The sequence below is a fragment of the Cebus imitator genome, unplaced genomic scaffold (genome assembly GCF_001604975.1).
Source record: "Cebus imitator isolate Cc_AM_T3 unplaced genomic scaffold, Cebus_imitator-1.0 Scaffold899, whole genome shotgun sequence".
In the NCBI taxonomy this organism is placed as follows: domain Eukaryota; kingdom Metazoa; phylum Chordata; class Mammalia; order Primates; family Cebidae; genus Cebus; species Cebus imitator.
The window spans coordinates 146,145-165,546 of record NW_016108214.1 but is presented as its reverse complement, the minus strand read 5'-3'; the positions used below and the strand labels follow the sequence as shown (position 1 = coordinate 165,546).

Sequence of the window (19,402 nt, the reverse complement as noted above, 5' to 3'; positions counted from 1 at the left end):
ATGTATCACGTGGATTTTCTCTGTCACAAAGTCTAATCTAGAGTTGGTAAAAAGTCTAGCGAAAAATGTGCTCACGTGGAGAGCACTGTTAATGCAAGACGTTTACAAGAACATAAACGTGTCGTACCACAGGTCTTGGCTCGTAAACGGGTTGTGACAGGAAAGTTCGCGAGCTGAGAACACAAGTGAGTCCTCAGAGAATGTTAGTAAAAAATTCCGCGTGAAAATATGGAGGGCGATTTGCACCAGCATGAAGGAGAAAAAAAAAAAAAGAAAGAAAAAGGGTGCGCTTCTGGCCAGCATTTCCGCAAAGACGAACACTTCTCGGAGAAACACAGGCGTTAGATCGCGTCAGATCCTTTTAAGGTCCTTCCCTGTAATACGCAGGCGTAACTTGCGCAGTGGTCCCATTTTAAAAGAAGATCCGGCCATAGTATTTTTAGGTTGCTTTTTAGGTCCGTCGGAGCGCCTTTGAATGGCAGTCCAGCGAGTCTTTGTGGCTACTTTCGTCCAGTATAATTGCCCTTTGTTCTCAGATTTTATCTGAGGTATAGAAGGTCTCGCAGGTTTGGAAATAACGCCGGAAAAAAGTCGATCCGCGGAGTGAGACGGCGGGTACCACAAAACAGAGCTCAGTGATCAAGATGGTGGTTGGAAAATTGGGAGCCCTGGTGATTGGTAAGCCGCTGCGGGATTAAAGTAACTTTGGAATTCATGAGAAGATGAAATTTTGCTAGGCTTTTCAGTAGGAGGAACCCGCGTGCCATTAAAGAAAGTGTGATTCTTATTTTAAAGCATATCATTAAGGACCGACATGGAACCCGGATCTGACGAGTTCCGTCCCCCGCCGGAGTGCCCCGTGTTTGAGCCTAGCTGGGCTGAATTTCGCGACCCGCTAGGCTACATTGCGAAAATCAGGCCCATAGCCGAGAAGTCTGGCATCTGCAAAATCCGCCCACCCGCAGTAAGTCTTTTAAACAAAACTTGGAGTGGGTCGCCTTCTGTTTGAAGGTTGTGGCAGTTTACCACTTGAAGAGGCTTTACATTTATGAACAGATTTAGCCGCCCTATTCCTCATTTAACTTAATTGCTAGAACAAGCTGGTATCAGAATATTTGCATCTGATCACCACATTCTGCAGGATTCTAAAGATCTGACATCTTTAGGAACAAAAATATACACTTCAAACATTTTTACGTTCTGCCGTTATTAAACTTAAATATACTTCAGGCATACACAAACTTACTCTTAACTGCAAAAAAATTACCCAGAAGTACTTGATCTATCATAGAACCAAGTTAAATAAACTTGTGTTCACCACGTGGACTGGTTTGTTCATTCCTTAATATAACTTGGTATGTATGTAACAAATAGCAAAGAATGGGAGTGATGTGGCATCCTTTGCCACCAGTTAAGTTTGTATTATTAAAAGTTAGACCATCTTGGTTTGCTACACTCAAAACTACTAAACGGACCTCGTAGAAGTTTGACTGAATTAAGGATGCACACTGAAATGTCGTGCATCCTTGTCGTTGTAAACAACTAGCAGAATATTTATATAAATCAAAAAGTTTTCGCAGAGTATACAGCTTTTTTTCTCATATATTGAACCAGGCTGCAACATTATTTTTATTTGGATGGTCACACTTGTCAGCATTCGCAGTTAAACTTTTGTTTGTTGTGCTGTTTTCTTACTACTGGGAGTAGGAAGAGAGAATGGCATAGGTTCGAAAAAAATGAAACAATTTTTTTTTATTCTGTTTTACGTTTATCTTTAGTATAAACACTACGCAAATAGCGTAGTGTTTGTTCAGATGTGCATTAACTTTTGAAGTTGCTTTCTAGGCTTGAGATTGTAGTGGCTTTTATTTTGTTTTATTTTTTAGCCTGTTATGAATGAGACATATCAAGGTGAGTTTTGGATTTGCAGGATTTTGTCTTTTCTTCTTTTTTATTCAGTTAATCTTGATTTTCAAGAAGAAATCATTTGGGACCCTTGTGTACAAAAATGGTTACCAGAAGACTTTAGAAGGGTGGAAACAAATGATTGTGGTTTTCACCATCTTTTTCTTTTACTTTACCATTAATTTCCAGGTTCTTATGCTTTCTTCTAGGACTGGCAGCCTCCCTTTGCAGTAGAAGTTGACAATTTCAGATTTACTCCTCGCATCCAAAGACTAAATGAACTGGAGGTAAGATTGGGAGCCATACTTCTATTAAAGGTATCTGATCTCTAATCATGGCTTTGTATTTTCTTAACAATGTGGAGCCTAGATTTTGTAATTGAATGTATTAAATTTAAATCTGAGCTTCACCATTTTCCAGAATGTTGATCTTGGAGATAGTCTTTTATAAAATGTATAATTATTATTCACAAAAATGTCAGAACATAAAGAAGGGTTTAAATTCTGAGGATGAATGATGCATTCTTTTGCTGTTCAATAGATTCAAGTTAAGACTATCAAAATGACCGTACCTTTCCCATTTGGTTTTCTCATATCTACCTATTTAATGACTGATCTTTACTTTTCTTTCTTTTTTCTTTATTTCTTTCTTTTTTCTTTAACTTTTTTTTTTTTTTTGAGACATCTCATCCTGTTTCCCAGGCTGGAATGCAGTGGTGCAGTTCAGCTCACTGCAACCTCTAACTGCTGGGTTCAAGGGATTCTCCTGCCTCAGCCTCCCAAGTAGCTGGTATTACAAGTGCACACCACCAGGCCAGCTAACTTTTGTATTTTTAGTAGAAATGGAGTTTCACCATATTGGTCAGGCTAGTTTTTAACTCCTGACTTTAGGTTATCTGGCTGCATTGGCCTCCTAAAGTGCTGAGATTACAGGCGTGAATCACTGTACTGGCCTGATTGAATTTTTCTGATTGGTTAACAGAAGCAGAGTTTAGAGAAAAAATAGGAACTTTTGAATATCTAGCAAAAGGCTGATAGTCTTTCATATGTTCTCCTTTAATATAATATCAGTGGCAAAGCTGGCTTTTTAAAACAATTCAGTCTTTACAGCATAGGAATTGTATGCATGATTTGTCATTTTTTTTTATTATTAGGATTTTGACTGTGATCAGTAGCTAGGAGCTGCATATGAGTTAGGATAAGAAAGCAATGATTCAGAAACTGATTTCATTTCCAAATTTTTGACATGGACTAGAAGAATATTTTAATTATTTAAAGTGTATCTCACTACATTCTAAGTAGGTGATACTGAGTCTCAGTACTCTTGGAGTCTAAATAGTTTCAGTTAAGGCACTTTTTAAGTCAAAGAATTCTTTAAATTTAGATATGATTTTGATTTTAAGAAAGCTCATTCTTAGCCCCTCTTAAAGACTCCGCTTATTTGAGCTTTTTCTGGTTGCCACTGCTGAGATAGACAGTGAAGTTGGGACTCCAGCACATTAGTAGAGAAGTGTAGATAGCATAGAATAATACTTGTTTATTTACTTCACGCTGGACAAAGTCAGTTTAAGGAGTATGCCAGTCCTATAAGGCTTTCTCTTTCCTAGGCTCAAACTAGAGTGAAATTGAACTATTTGGATCAGATTGCAAAATTCTGGGAAATTCAAGGCTCTTCCTTAAAGATTCCCAATGTAGAACGGAGGATCTTGGACCTCTACAGCCTTAGTAAGGTAAGATAGTCTACTTTTTAGCAGAAAAATAAAAATCCATGGCTCAAGGGATTTCTGTGGTAGAAAATAATGTTTCCAGGCAGGAAAGGAAAGAACACTGAGCCTAGCAGCATTTCTTGACATAATCTTTGAATCTTGAAATGACTGATGTTGGCACCCCAGATTTAATCCTCATTGCTGTTTTTAGTCCTTTCCAGTGTGTTCACAGTTCTTCCACAGCTTTTCTCTTTTCCTTTCTTTTTTTACCGTTATATATTCTTCTTTTATTATTTATTTTATTTCCATAGTATATAACTTTGTTCATTGTACTTTAGGCTCTGGGTACATGTGCAGATCATGCAGGATTGTTGCATAGGTACATATATGGCAATGTAGTTTGCTGCCTCCATCCTCCCGTCACCTATATGTGGCATCTCTCCCCATGTTATCTCTCCTAAGCCTCCCCACCCTCCTGTTTTCCCTCCCCTAGACCTGCCAAAAGATCCCATTGTATGATGCTCGCCTCCCTGTGTCCATGTGTTCTCATTGTTCAGTACCCACCTATGAGTGAGAACATGCGGTGTTTGATTTTCTCTTCTTGTGTCAGTTTGCTGACAATGATGGTTTCCAGATTCATCCATGTCCCTGCAAAGAACATGAGTGAACTCATCATTTTTCTGGCTGCCTAGTATATCATGATGTACATGTGCCACATTTTCCTTGTTCAGTCATCAATGGGCATTTGGTTTTTGGTTCCAGGTCTTCGCTGTTGTAAACAGTGCCACAATGAGCATATGTGTGCATATGTCTTTAGAATAGAACGATTTACAATCCTTTGTGTATATACCGAGGAATGGGATTGCTGAGTCAAATGGAATTACTATTTCCAGGTCTTTGAGGAGACACCACACTGTATTCTACAATGGTTGAGCTAATTTACACCCCTACCAACAGTGTAAAAGTGTTCCTATTTCTCCACATCCTCTCCAGCATCTGTTGTCTCCAGACCTTTTAATGATTGCCATTCTAACTGGCGTGAGATGATTATCTCAGTGTGGTTTTTATTTTCATTTCTCTAATGAGTAGTGATGATGAGCATTTTTTCATGTTTGTTGGCCTCATGTATGTCTTCCTTGTCTTCCTTTTGTATAGTGTCCATATCCTTTGCCAACTTTGTAATGGATTTAAAAAAAATTTTTTTTCTTACAAATCTGTTTTAGTTCTTTTTAGATTCTGTATATTAGCTCTTGGCAGATGGGTAGATTGCAAAAATTTTTTCCCATTCTGTTGATTGCTGGTTCTCTCTTATGATTGTTTCTTTTGCTGTACAGGAGCTCCAGAGTTTAATAGATCCCATTTTTCTATTTTGTCTTTTCGTTGCCGTTTTTGTGTTTTAATCATGAAGTTCTTACCTGTGCCTATGTCCTGAATGCTTTTGCCTAGGTTTTCATCTAGGGTTTTTATGGTATTAAGGTATTAATGTTTAAGTCTTTAATCCATCTGGAATTAATTTTAGTGTAAGGTGTCAGGAAAGGGTCCAGTTTATGCTTTCTGCACGTGTCTAGCCAGTTTTCCCAACACCATTTATTAAACAGAAAATAGTTTACCCATTGTTTGCTTTTGTAAGGTTTGTCAAAGATCAGATTGTAGATATCTGGCAGATACTCCAAGGCCTCTGTTCTGTTCCATTGGTCTATATCTCTGTTTTGGTACCAGTACTATTCTGCTCTGATTACTTAATAGTATAGTTTGAATTCAGGTAGCATGATGCCACTGGCTTTGTTCTTTTTGCTTAGAATTGCCGTGCCTATGCGGGCTCTCTTATGGTTCTCTATGCAGTTTAAGGTGGTTATTTCCAGTTTTGTCAAGGAGTTCATTGGTAGCATGATGGCGATAGCATTGAATCTGTAAATTACTTTGGGCAATATGGCCATTTTCACAATATTAATTCTTCCTAACCGTAAGGATGTAATGATTTTCCATCTGTTTGTGTCCTCTCTTATTTTGTGGAGCAGTGGTTTGTAGTTCTCCTTGAAGAGGTCCTTTACATCCTTTGCTAGTTGTATTTCTAGGTATTTTATTCTCTTTGTAACAATTGTGAATGGGAGTTCCCTCTTGATTTGGTTCTCTGTAAGTCTGTAATATCTGTATAGGAATGCTTGTGATTTCTGCACATTGATTTTGTATCCTGAGACTTTGCTGAAGTTTCTTACTAGTTTTAGAAGATTTTGGGCTGAGACAGTGGGCTCTTCTAAATATACAATCATGTCATCTGCAACACAGACAATTTGACTTCCTCTTTTCCTAATCGAATACCCTTTATTTCTTTTTCTTCCCTGATTGCTCTGGCAAGAACTTCCAATACTATATTGAATAGGAGTGGTGAGAGAGGGCATCCTTGTCTAGTGCCAGATTTCAAAGGGAATGCTTCCAGTTTTTGCCCATTCAGTATGATATTGGCTGTGGGTTTGTCATAAGTAGCTTTTATTATTTTAAGATACGTCAATACCTAGTTTACCGACAGTTTTTAGCATAAATGGCTGTTGAATTTTGTCAAAGGCCCTCTCTGCATCTATTGAGATAAATGTAGTTTTTGTCTTTGGTTCTGTTTATGTGGTGGATTATGTTTTTAGACTTGCATATGTCAAAGCAGCCATGCATCCCCGGGATGAAGCCTACTTAATCATGATGGATACGCTTTTTGATGTGCTGTTGCAATTGGTTTGCCAGTATTTTATTGAGGATTTTTTCATCTGTGTTCATCATGTTATTGACCTGAAGTTTTCTTTTTTTGTTGCACCTCTGCTGGGTTTTGGTATCAGGATGATGTTGGTCTCATAAATGATTTGGGAAGGATTCCATCTTTTCATATTGTTTGCAATAGTTTCAGAAGGCGTAGTACACATGTCCTCTGTGTGCATCTGGTACAGTTTGGCTGTGAACCCATCTGGACCTGGAATTTTTTTGGTTGGTAGGCTATTAATTGCTGCCTCAACTTCAGACCTTGTTTTTGGTCTGTTGAGAGTTTTTACTTCTTCCTGGTTTAGGCTTGGGAGGGTGCAAGTGTCCAGGAATTTATCCATTTCTTACAGGTTTACTGGCTTATGTGAATAGAGTTGTTTGTAGTAATCTCTGATGGTAGTTTGTATTTCTGTGAGATCAGTGGTAATATATCTGATAGTAGTTTGTATTTCTGTGAGATCAGTGGTAATATATCATTTATCATTTTTTATGCATCTGTTTGATTCTTCTCTTTTCTATTAATCTGGCTAGCGGTCTGTTTTGTTGATCTTTTCAAAAAACCAGCTCCTGGATTTATTGATTTTTTTTTTTTTTTGTCAAAAGGTTGTTTGTGTCTCTGTCTCCTTCATTTCTGCTTTGATATTAGTTACTTCTTGTTGCCTGCTAGCTTTTGAGTTTTTTTGATTTTGCTCCTCTATCTCTTTCAATTTTGGTGATAGGTTGTTGATTTTAGATCTTTCTTGCTTCTCATGTGGGCATTTATTGCTACAAATTTCCCTCTAGATGCTACTTTAAATATTTCCCAGAGATTCTGGTATGTTGTGCCTTCATTCTCATTGATTTCAAAGAACATCTTATTTTCTGCCCTCATTTCGTTGTTTATCCAGTCAACATTCAGGAGCCAGATGTTCTGTTTCCATAAAGTTGTGTGGTTCTGAGTTAGTTTCTTAATACTGAGTTCTAATTTGATTGCACTGTTCTCTGAGAGACTGTTATGATTTCTGTTCTTTTGCATTTGCTGAAGAGTGATTTATTTCCAATTATGTGGTCAATTTTAGTTTAAGTGCGATGTGGTGCTGAGAAGAATGTATAGTCTTTGGATTTGGTGTGGAGAGTTCCGTATATGTCTATATTTCCAATTATGTGGTCAATTTTAGTTTAGGTGCGACATGGTGCTGAGAAGAATGTATAGTCTTTGGATTTGGTGTGGAGAGTTCTGTATATGTCTATTAGGTTTGCTTGGTCCAGATCTGAGTTCAAGTCTTGGATATCCTTGTTAATTTTTTGTCTCGTTAATCTGTCTAATGTTGACAGTGGAGTGTTAAAGTCTCTCACTATTATTGTGTGGCAGTCTAAGTCTCTTATTAGGTTGTTATGATCTTGCTTTATGTATCTGGTTACTCCTGTATTGGGTACATATATGTTTAGGATCGTTAGCTCTTCCAGTGCATTGATCCACATTATGCAGTGCCCTTGTCTCTTTTGATCTTTGCTGGCTTAAAGTCCATTTTATCACAGACTAGGATTTCAACTCCTGCTTTTTTTTGGTCTCCATTACCTTAGTAAATCTTATTCCATCCCTTTATTTTGAGCCTTTATGTGTCCTTGCACGTGTGATGGGTTTCCTGATACAGCACACCAATGGGTCTTGACTCTTTATCCAGTTTTCCAGTCTGTGTCTTTTGATTGGGGCATTTAGCCCGTTTACATTTAAGGTTAATATTGTTATATGTCAATTTGATCCTGCCATTTTGATGTTAGCTGGTTGTTTTGCCCATTAGCTGATGCAGTTTCTTCATTGTGTCAATGGTCTTTGCTTTGTGGTACGTTTTTGTAGTGGCTGGTAGTGGTTGTTCCTTTCCATGTTTAGTGCCTCTTTCAGGAGCTCCTGTAAAGCGCTCCTGGTGGTGACAAAATCACTTAGTGATTGCTTACCTATAAAGGATTTTATTTCTCCTTCGCTTATGAAGCTTAGTTTAGCTGTATATGCAATTCTAGGTTGAAAGTTGTTTTCTTGAAGGATGTTGAATATTGGCTTCCAGTCTCTGCTGGCTTGTAGGATTTCTGCTGAGAGATCCGCTGTGAGTCTTATGGCTTTCCCTTTGTGGGTAACCCGACCATTCTGTCTGGCTGCCGTTAGCATCGTTTCAACCCTAGTAAATCTGACAATTATATGCCTTGGAGTTGCTCTTGCGGAATGTCTTTTTGGTGGTCTCTGAATTTCCTGGTCTTGAATGCTGTCCTGCCTTGATAGGTTTGGGAAATTCTCCTGGATAATATCTTGCCAAGTGTTTTGCAGCTTGAATTCATTGTTTCAGTCACGTTTAGGTATACCAGTCAAGTGTAGATTAGGTCTTTTTACATAATCCCATATTTCTTGGAGGATTTCTTTATTGCTTTTCACTTTGTTTTCTTTATTCTTGCCTTCTCCTTTTGAGTTGATCTTCTGTCGATTCTGCTATTGAAACTTATGTATGCTTTGCAAACTTCTTGTGCTGTGTTGTTTTTCATCTCCATGAAGTTGTTTATGTTCTTTTCTAAGCTGGTTATTCTAGTTAACATTTCATCTAACATTTTTTCAAGGTTCTTAGTTTCTGTACATTGGGTTAGAGCATATTCTTTTAGCTCAGAGAAGTTTCTTATTACCCACCTTCTGAAGTATGCTTCTGTGATTCATTAGACTCATTCTCCATCCAGCTTTATTCTCTTGCTGGTGAGGAGTTGTGATACTTTGAAGGAGGAGAGGCCTTGGTTTTTGATGTTTTCATCCTTTTTGCACTGGTTTTTTCCCATTTTTGTGGATTTATCCACTCATGGTCTTTGTAGTTGGCGGCTTTCAGATGGAGTCTATGAGTGGACATCCTTTACATTGATGTTGAAGCTATTTCTTTCTGTGTTTTAATTTTCTTTCTAAGTCAGGCTCCTCTGCTGTAGGACGGCTAGAGGTTCACTCCAGATCCTGCTTACCTGCAGTTCACCTGCGGCGGCTGTAGAACAGTAAGGGTTGCTACCGGTTTCTTCTGTTACCTTCGTCCCAAATGGGTACCTGCCAGATGTCAGCCTGAGCTGTCCTTTATGAGGTGTCTCTTTGGATATAAGGGAATAGGGAGCTTTTTGAGGAGACAGGCTTTCCCTTACAGTAGCTCAAGTGCTGTGCTGTTTACTCCATTGTTCTGTTCAGAGCTGTTGGGCAGGTACATTTACGTCTGCTTCAGCAGAATTCATAACTGCCTCTTTTCCCAGGTGCTCTGTCTTCGGAAGGTGGAGATTTTTAAGTTCCTGATGTGCTGTTGCCTTTTCTTAGAGATGCCCTGGCCAGCAAGGAGGTAGTCTAGTCACAGTCTACCAGCAGAGGCGTTGCTGAGCTGCTGCGGACTGTGCCTACGCTCTGTGTAAACTTCTTGCAGTTTTGTTTATAGAGGTACTCTTAGAATTGCCTCTGTAAAGGTGGTCTGCCTCAGTAATGGTGGATTGCCTCAGTAATGCTGGCATGCCTTGGTAGTGGTGTATTGCCTCAGTAATGGTGGATGCCTTTCCCCCACCAACCTGGGCTGTCCCAGGTCCAACTGTACTTGCTGCGAAAGTTTCAATGCAGAGTACTTAAGATTGCTGGTCTTTGTAGGGGTACGATCTGCTGAACCAGATCACCTGGCTCCCTGTTTCAGACACCTCTTTTTCAGTTCAATGAGTGGCTCTGTCTCCCAGGTGTTCCAGGTGCTAGTTGAAACGACCGCCCAGATTTGTGTGAATTTTTGTGCAGAAACCCATGGCACTGGCTGAAACAGCTGTTCTGGAAACTTGTGGTGCTTTTAGCTGGGAGTCTTCTGGTCTGTGGGCAGTAAAAACTCTTTTGGAAATGCGGCGGTCACCCACCCTCTGTGTTGTTCTCAATGGGAACTGCACTCCAGAGGTGTTGCTATTCAGCCATTTTGACTGTCTCTCCAATTCTCCCTCCTATGTGAAGAAATTGTAACCCCTGTGCTCTGCTGGTGGGATTGTAAAATGGTACGGAGGTTCCCACCACTCTCCTGGGAAGCCCAGATCCAGGTGTTTCAAAATCAGAAGCAGGGAGGCTCGTTCACTCTCAAGGGCAAGAATCCCATATCTTTTCTTATACTTTCAGATTGTGATGGAGGAAGGTGGCTATGAAGCCATCTGCAAGGAACGTCGATGGGCCCGAGTTGCCCAGCGTCTCCACTACCCACCAGGCAAAAACATTGGCTCCCTGCTACGATTGCATTATGAACGAATCATTTACCCCTATGAAATGTTTCAGTCTGGTGCCAACCATGTGGTGAGGATATTTAAACTGGTTTGTGGCCTGATGTGATTGTGTTTTCTTTTGTATTTTCTCTTTGTATTGGACTTTTCTCCTGAGTAGTTGGGTTCTAGAGATTACAATCTAGAGACTATAAATTTCTAGAGTGAAGATACTCCAGGAATTGATACTGTTATGCAGCCTCTGTATGGCAAGGTTTTATACCTGTTATAGTTAGAAGAAAAACTGTCGTGATCTTTCTATCTCAGCAGGTTGATGTTTACTAAGATTTTATTATGGAGAAGATCTTAAATTAGAAGCTATGGGAAAACATTTCCTATTTTAAATATCTTACATGATAAAGCTAATTATCTTAATGAAGTTATTAAGCTTTTCTGAGGCTGGTTCACTTAAAGATAGTTTAGGAAAAAAAAGCTTCGTACTACTTGGGTTTAACTCAAGGAGTGATAACAGTGTATTTTTAAATAATAAGTTAGTAGGTTGTTTTGTTTTTTTTTTTTGGAAACAGGTGCACACTCTGTCACCAGGCTAGAGTGTGATCTCAGCTCACTGTAACTTCTGCTTTCCAGGTTCAAGTGATTCTCCTGTCTCAGCCTCTCGAGTGGCTGGGGTTACAGGCACACGCAACTATGCCCAGCTAATTTTTGTATTTTTAGTAGTGGCATTTCACTGTGTTGGCCAGGATGGTCTCAATCTTGTGACCTCATGATCTGCCCACTTTGGCCTTTCAGAATGCTGGGATTAAAGGCAAGAGCCACCGTGCCTGGTCAATTTTAGATTTTATTGTTCATAAAACTTGTAAATATTGTATAAAAGCTGTGTGTATATGTTTAAAAACACACTTCACTTAGTGTACATAATTGCTAAATTTGGTATTTTCATTACTCATTTATCAGCCAGGAAATTGAAGCACAAAGAGAAAGGTTCAGTATTTACCGAAATCAGACAAAGAATAAGAGTAAAAACCCAAATTGCTATCAAGACAGTTCGAAGACAGTCTTCCTTCGTATTCCCTGCTGCTCATTCATGCAAGCAGAGGCACGGGCATTTTTAGGATATGTGTTCTATCACTCAAAGAACAAGAGGAGTGGACCTGTGTACTTTAGAAAGAACTACAGCTTTATTTGCTAGAGTTTTACTTGAAGGAATCACTAATCACAAATATGACTCAATTTCTGATTCTACATTTTTTTTTTTCTCTGTAGCAGTGTAACACACACCCGTTTGACAGCGAGGTAAAAGATAAGGAATATAAGCCCCACAGCATCCCCTTTAGACAGTCTGTGCAACCTTCAAAGTTCAGCAGCTGCAGTCGACGGGCAAAAAGGCTACAGCCTGACGTGAGTGACTTTTTATTTCTATAGCTGAGGAGGTTTGTCTGGACTTTGATATGGGGGAAAATTCATTACCAAAAGCATTATTTGACATATGGTTGTTCAAGATAAGATTAATTATAATGGGTTATGTTTTCATAGATATGTTTATAGTACTTTGTGTTTGTAGTTTTGTTTGCATACATTTTGAAAGCAAATGTATTAATGTTCTTTCTATGTTATGGGGTCTTGCTATGTTGCCAGGCTTTCTCCATCTCCTAGGCTTAAGTGATTCTCCCTCCTTAGCCTTTGGACTAGTTGGGATTATAGGCATGAGCTACTATGCCTAGTTATAAGGTTTGTTAATTTTTGTGAATCTTGGAATGATTTTTGCAAAGCACATTGTACAAGTTGGATTTAGTAACTGTTGGTTTTCTTCTGTGGTGTTCCATGTGATGGTTAGTAAGGTGTGACTACAGAGAGATTCAGGAATGCAAAGTTTATTGTCGTCACAGGTCTTAAGTAGTCACTATATATTACATCGTGCTACAGGGGAAATCCCATCTTGGACATGCAGAAGGAGCAAGAACGAGGAAAGAACCTGGCCATATCCTTTATTGGGGTTCCCAAGGGAAAGGCAGGGCAGAGCAGAATAAGCAGTTTAGGGTTAGCTAGTTTGAATAATTTTGGCAAGCCCCAGCCTATAGCAGTATTCCCTAGTTGCCTGACTTTCAATTCAGGCAGAGGAACATTGCCTCCTGAATTGGTTGGGTTGAATAGAGAGGGATTAGGTTTGGATTTGTCTGTAAAGATGTTAAAGGCATATTAAAGACATGCTTTGGGGTGAGCCATTTGGTATTTCTAGGAGTAGCTAACCTTGGGAAGGCAATCTTAGCCAGAAAGATTTAAAATACTAAAATATCATAATATATAGAAAATGTTAACATATTTTTAGTAACTTGTTCTAGGTAAGGCTGTTTTCAGTGCTCTACATACAACGTTTTCATAACATTCAGATGTTTTTATTGCGGAAATATCTTAAATTAAGACAGTGTTATGTATAATTAAGTGTTTTCTGGATAATTCTAACAATATTTAAATTTTGACATATTGTAACGTTAGAGATTACACCAAAGTTAGAAATTTTATCTAGTTAAGATCGTTGAAATACAGATGCATTCTGTATTAGTACTTTAGTTTTTATGGTAAGAACTATGTCTAGAAAGAACTGAATAAGAAAAATGAGCATCTAATAACTGTGAAACTGATAAAATTTGTTTCAGGTTGTAAATACTAGCAAATGGTCTAAAACTTTTTCTAGATAAAATGGATCCTTAGATACTTTTTTGGCAGGGGAAGTTGATTGTCTGCTTTGCAGGAATGGTTTTAAGAATTCTTGGGCCAGGCATAGTTGCTCATGCCCATAGTCCCAGAATTTTGGGAGGCTAAAGCTGGGTGGTCACCTGAGGTTTGGTGTTTGAGACCAGCTTGGCCAACATGGTGAAACCCCATCTTTAGTAAAGAAGCCTGGTGACAGGCACCTGTAATTGCAGCTACCCAGAATGCTGAGATATGACAATAACCAGAGCCTGGAAGACAGAGGTTTCAGTGAGCCAAAATTATGCCATTGTGTTCTACCCTGAGTGACTGAGGGAGACTGTATCTCAGAAAAAACAAAAAAGACAAAAAGTTGAAAACTGTATGGTTTACAAAAACTGATAGTACTTCCAAAATATAAAGAAAAAAATTATAAATTCTGCATAAAGCAAGAAAGGAGACATGAGAACTAACATGTCTTTTCTATTTTGTCTAAGTGCTTATAATTCAAGAACAGGGAGTAAGTAGACTGTCCAAGTGTTTGTAATTCAAGAATAGGCAGTAACTAGGCTGTCCAAAATGTAAAGTAGCACAGTATTACTTTCTTTATTTTTTAATTTTATTTTCGTTTTATGGAGACAGTCTCACTGTATTCCCCAGGGTGGAGTGCAATGGCTCGATCTACCTCAGCTCACTGTAACTTCTACCTCCTGGCGTTAAGCAATTTTCCTGCCTCAGCCTTCCAAGTAGCCAGGACTACAGGCGCCCATCAGCATGCTGAGCTAATTTTTTGTGTTTTAGTAGAGTTGGGGTTTCATCATGATTCCCTGGTTGGTCTTGAACTCCTGACTTCAGGCAATCCACCTTCCTCAGCCTCCCACAGTGCTAGGATTGCAGGTGTGAGCCACTGCATTCATTTAGTATTAGTTTATTTTAAAACAAGGAAATGTTAGCTCTTTTAAAAAGTGTTTAATTGCTAGGAATTATTATATAACACTAATGTAAAAATCAAAACTAATCAACTTATAATTAGGTTAACTGATTTTAAATTAAAATTAGTTTTCAGCTATTACAAATACTATGAAATGTAAATGTAAAATTAATGTTATATAATCTATAACATTAAATGTACATATTTCATGTATTATGTAATGTGCATAACGATACTATGTACCTCATAGTTATATAATATTCTGTTTAACTTCTATTATTATTTGAGAACGATAATGCAGTGAGTAGATGGGTGCTAATGATTTGTGCCCAAGTTTTAATTATAGAGATGATTCAGTAATGATGAGATGGAGAGGTCAGTGCTAAAAATTTCCATTGCTGTTTTCTTCCGAATGGATATACAGTGTACCACACAGGGGCACAGAAGTCAATCATGAGCTGAAATGTAAGGAGAAAGGTACAAATCACAGCCTTTCTTGGTATTTCTGTAAGACAAGCAAGGCAGGATGATGTAAATATTTTATAATTGGCTAGTTTGTTGGGATAATTTCAGTGCACTGTGGAACATAGTGGATGCTGTTAGGTTTCTGGTACATGGCTCTGAGTTGATTTAGAGCAGGGAACATACTGGCTGTATATGATAGCTAAATAAAATGAATAACTAGAGATTCTGACTTGGGATTGATTGGTTTTTATAGTAAAGATAGACTTTAGCCAGCTCTGAAAGGGCTGGTCTTCCTAGCCAACAAGTTACCCCAGAAATGTCAAAACAATATACAGTATATGAAATACAAATTAGATTAATAGTTACTTTACTCTTCAGAATGTCAAAAAGCTGGAAACAGCTTCAATGCTGTCTAATTAAAAAGTAATTTAATGATTACTTTAATGATTTAATGATTTCTGGAAAAATGTTGTGATAAGCTGGAAACAGCCTCAATGCTGTCTAATTAAAAAGTAATTTAATGATTACTTTAATGATTTAATGATTTCTGGAAAAATGTTGTGATAAGCCGTGGGAGTAAAAGAAAACCTTAAAAATACATTATTTTGTCTCTCTGTGTGTATGTTTATGTGTATAGAAGAAAATCTGTAAGAATAAAGCTTTAAAATAAGTGGAAAAGAAAATGTAATAGAGCTTAATTTTGAGATAGAACAAATTATTTCAAACATTGATAAAATATGTTTACAATGTTCTCTAAGAAGAGATAAGTGCTAAAAATGATATATAATATATAGGATGTATGCTATGTATTTTGATATTTAATGGGTTTCCATTTTCCCAGGTATGTGATTACATTGTGGTCAGAAAGCAGCTATGGTTCTAATGATAATGAGTTCAAATGGAATAGAATTTTTTCTGTCTTACTCTTTCCATCCCAAATTCAGTTGAAGAGAGAGGCTTATTTATAATTATAAAATTTTAAAATACTAGGAGATACAGATTTCGATACTTATAGTTTACAAGCCTTATAAACTCAGGAGTATTTTATCATTTTATTCATTGCACGGAAAAAATTGAGAAAATTCATTACTTTCCAAATTTATTTATTCATTTGCTCCTACCTGCCCATACCATACTAACAGGTGAAAATGTGATTAATAAACATTCAAAAATGGGTAAAGGCTGTTAATTGATTTTAGCCCATGTGACTTGTCTAGATCTTGCCTATAAAGTATTTATGTCTGCATATGTAAAGCTCACTTCATTGTTTGAATCTTCTTTAAACAGCCAGAGCCTACAGAGGAGGACATTGAGAAGAATCCAGAGCTAAAGAAACTACAGATCTATGGTCCAGGTCCCAAAATGATGGGCTTAGGCCTCATGGCTAAGGATAAGGATAAGACTGTGAGTAAGAAAGGTGAGGAATTTAACATGTTAGTGTAGTGTGAGGGGTAAAATAGTAAAGTATCATGGGAGAAATAGTTTATTAATTCTGATGCAGGAGAACATTTTTCTCAGAGTTGTTTTTCACTTCTTTAGTTACGTGCCCCACAACAGTTACGGTAAAGGACAAACAAAGTGGAGATGGGAAAGTGTCATCAACACAGCTGAGGCCGCACTTGAACCTAGACTCCTGCATTAAGATGACCATGCAGCTACGAAAGAATCACAGCAATGCCCAGTTTGTAAGGACCCATGAATTTGTAATACTGTGCTGTGAACTGCCAAGATGAGATTGAACCTTAAATTATTTCATTATACTTTACTTTTTCTTTTTCTTCCCTTCCTACTGCTTGTTTATGAGCCTTTTTATTTAAGGAGATTGGTGGCTAGAGAAGAAAAGAAACTTATTCGAGATACTAAGCTTAAGAGCAAAATTTGTCTTTTTAGATCAGAACTTTTCACCAAACTATACTGTTTTTAAACTCTAAGCATTTTTTAGAAGCTTTACAGCTTAATATAGGAGATAATCTGATCCAATATAAATGATGTAAAAGAGCTATTTGTTTTTGAAAAACTCCTTCAGACCCTCAAAGCATCACATTTCATATAGTAGTGACTTACCTATTTTCTTGTTTTACTTTTGTCCTTTGTGTACATACATCCTGTTTTACCCTTCTTTCTACTTCTCATCTGGAAGATTTTTATAAATGTCTTAATTCAAGTCTGCCCAACAAGAAAAAGAAAAAAAAAATCTTATCTTTCTTCTTACTCTTTAGCTCATATCAAGCTGTTTTGATAATTTTGTTTGCCCTTCCTCGTTCTATAAATGTTGATCTTTCCAGAAATTTTGTTTTCAGACTTTTGCTTTGAGCTGCAAATTCATGTGTTTCTCTTAGTTGTTTCCACCTGATTATTGAAAGATCATCTTTATCACCACAATCCCCTTCCCACTTGTCTCACTGTTTTTCGTTTTATGGACATGTTAGACCAGTCATCAAGCTCAAAGTCTGGGAGTCATTGACAACTACTTTCTCACCCTTACAGCTGGTTGTTTACCTGCTTTTACTGCTTTTGTTTATATTTCAGTGTATAATGAATACACAAAAATATCTGGATTAGTTTACGTGTTTTTGTACTTTAAGTAATCAGCCTTTTTGTATTGGCTTCTTTGCCTAGAGCTTTGTTCGAAAAATTTATTTATATGGGTGTGTTAATACTCACGGTTGTATTGTGTTCTATTAAGTGTAATTTTGTTAAGCACAACATTTTTTTCTACGTTTACCATTGTGTTTTTGATAATTAACAATTTTTTGCTGTTACAAATAATTCTATGAAGATTAAAGTGTATATCTCTAGGTAACATATGTATACGTTTCTGTTACATAGATAGACAGGATTGGATTGCTGTGACTGAGACTATGTATATTTTCAGTATTGGATTATTGTCATACTACTTTTAAAAATGGTTGACCAATTTATCAATGAGTATTGGATGCCAGTTCTGGTTACCACTTATCCTCACTAACACTTAGGATTGACAACTTTGTTTTCATTTTAGCTATTCTGGAAGATGTATAGTTATATTTCATTGTAATTTTTATTTGCATTTCCCTGGTTTATAATTTTTTTTAATTGACCATCTTTCATAAGTTTAAAGTTTTTTATTTTATGAAATCTTTTTCTTATAATTCTATTGAATTTTGTTACATTTATAAATACTCTGTTTTGTATGATGGTACATGTGTGTATATGCATACATATGCATATGTATATATGCATGCACATGTATTTATACACATACATAACCTGTGTGTGTATGTTTATGTGTGTGTATATATGCAGAAGTGTACTTTCACTTGTTTTCTGCTCTTGAGTTATCTTTATTTTCTCTTTACTGATCAGTTTACTTCTGGATTCTTGTAGAAAAGCTCATCCTACTTGTTGAAGCTAATTTTTTCAAAATGAGATTCTACCCTGCTAAAAATTTTATCACTGCATTTTCCCTTTAAACTGGTAATTATTACTAGATTTTTTTCAGTGGTACCAGAGAATCAAGTTATTTAGTCTTTGCTTCGTGTTTCTGTTCTGTGACATATTACTTGAGTGACTATTTAATTCATCACCCAACTGAAGCTACTGTTTAGAATGAAGTAGACATCTACCAGAACTTTTGCGGGAGAAATAAAACTGGATATTTATTCACTTGGCCTTTTTATGTTCAGCTTGCCCTTTGTGCCAGTTAAATTTTTAACTGTATGTTTATGATTTTTTTATGCTACTGAACCTCTGTAAAATGTCTTGATTTATTGCCCTGATGGTTTCCTCATTAATTTGTTGTATTATACTATAATTATTTCCTGCCATAGTTTGTACTGCACAGTAAACTCATAAACTCATAAATACAACACTGTGTAGGTACTGACTAATGGTAGGTGTTCATGAATGGTCTAGAAACCTGGCATAAGGTATCAAATATAAGGCTTTTTTTTTTTTTTTTTTTTTTTCTTTTTTTTTTTTTTTTTTTTTTTGGTAGGTTGACTGTTATGCTTGCCAAATATGTTCCCGTGGGGATGAAGATGATAAGCTGCTTTTCTGTGATGGCTGTGGTGACTATTACCACATCTTCTGCTTGTTGCCTCCCCTTCCTGAAATCCCCAGAGGCATCTGGAGGTGCCCAAAGTGTATCTTGGCAGTAAGACCTGTCTGTCACTGATGTTTTTTTTTTGGTTCTTGGTGCTTTTCTATAATCTCCCCCTCTGGATTTTATGAAAGTAGTTTCTGTCCTTTTTTAAGTTAATCCTTTTGTTAGATTTTGATTACGCTATCAGTGAGCATAGCTGGTAATATGCATGAATGATTAAAAACACTAACTGTAGATTAATAGAGACTTGAATGAGCCAGAGGCAAGGGACCATAATTCAAATGGCATGGACTGTGGAGTAAAGATTAGGAAATAAGTTTAATACATACTAAAGAAACACTCCTAACTGGAAACATATGAAAATGCAGAATTATAGCATGAGATACTGACTGTAACCTGAAAAATTTATCTCTCTTTAGCTTTCCTATTTTTGGATTTCTTCTATTCCTTTGTCTTGCTGAAATATATTTTATTCCAGGAGTTTAAACGGCCTCCTGAAGCTTTTGGATTTGAACAGGCTACCCAGGAGTACACTCTGCAGAGTTTTGGTGAAATGGCTGATTCCTTCAAGGCTGACTACTTCAGTATGCCTGTACATGTATGTGATCTGAGGGCTGGACTCATAGGGATTAAGTTGTGGTTGTCTTAGTTCTCATGG

General features: G+C 37.1%; 1 protein-coding gene across 1 annotated transcript in view; it reads left to right on the top strand.

The window, feature by feature from the left end:
• The first annotated feature begins 413 nt into the window (after nucleotides 1-413).
• KDM5D (lysine demethylase 5D) overlaps nucleotides 414-19,402 on the top strand; it is a 66,598-nt gene continuing 47,609 nt past the window's right edge. Inside the window, exons 1-10 of the mRNA XM_017520905.2 lie at nucleotides 414-678; nucleotides 796-964; nucleotides 2,115-2,192; nucleotides 3,512-3,634; nucleotides 10,479-10,649; nucleotides 11,840-11,974; nucleotides 15,948-16,077; nucleotides 16,200-16,345; nucleotides 18,637-18,795; nucleotides 19,223-19,342. Coding sequence (XP_017376394.1) covers nucleotides 815-964; nucleotides 2,115-2,192; nucleotides 3,512-3,634; nucleotides 10,479-10,649; nucleotides 11,840-11,974; nucleotides 15,948-16,077; nucleotides 16,200-16,345; nucleotides 18,637-18,795; nucleotides 19,223-19,342 — 1,212 coding nt within the window. The 5' untranslated portion in view covers nucleotides 414-678; nucleotides 796-814. The remainder of the gene's footprint in view (nucleotides 679-795; nucleotides 965-2,114; nucleotides 2,193-3,511; nucleotides 3,635-10,478; nucleotides 10,650-11,839; nucleotides 11,975-15,947; nucleotides 16,078-16,199; nucleotides 16,346-18,636; nucleotides 18,796-19,222; nucleotides 19,343-19,402) is intronic.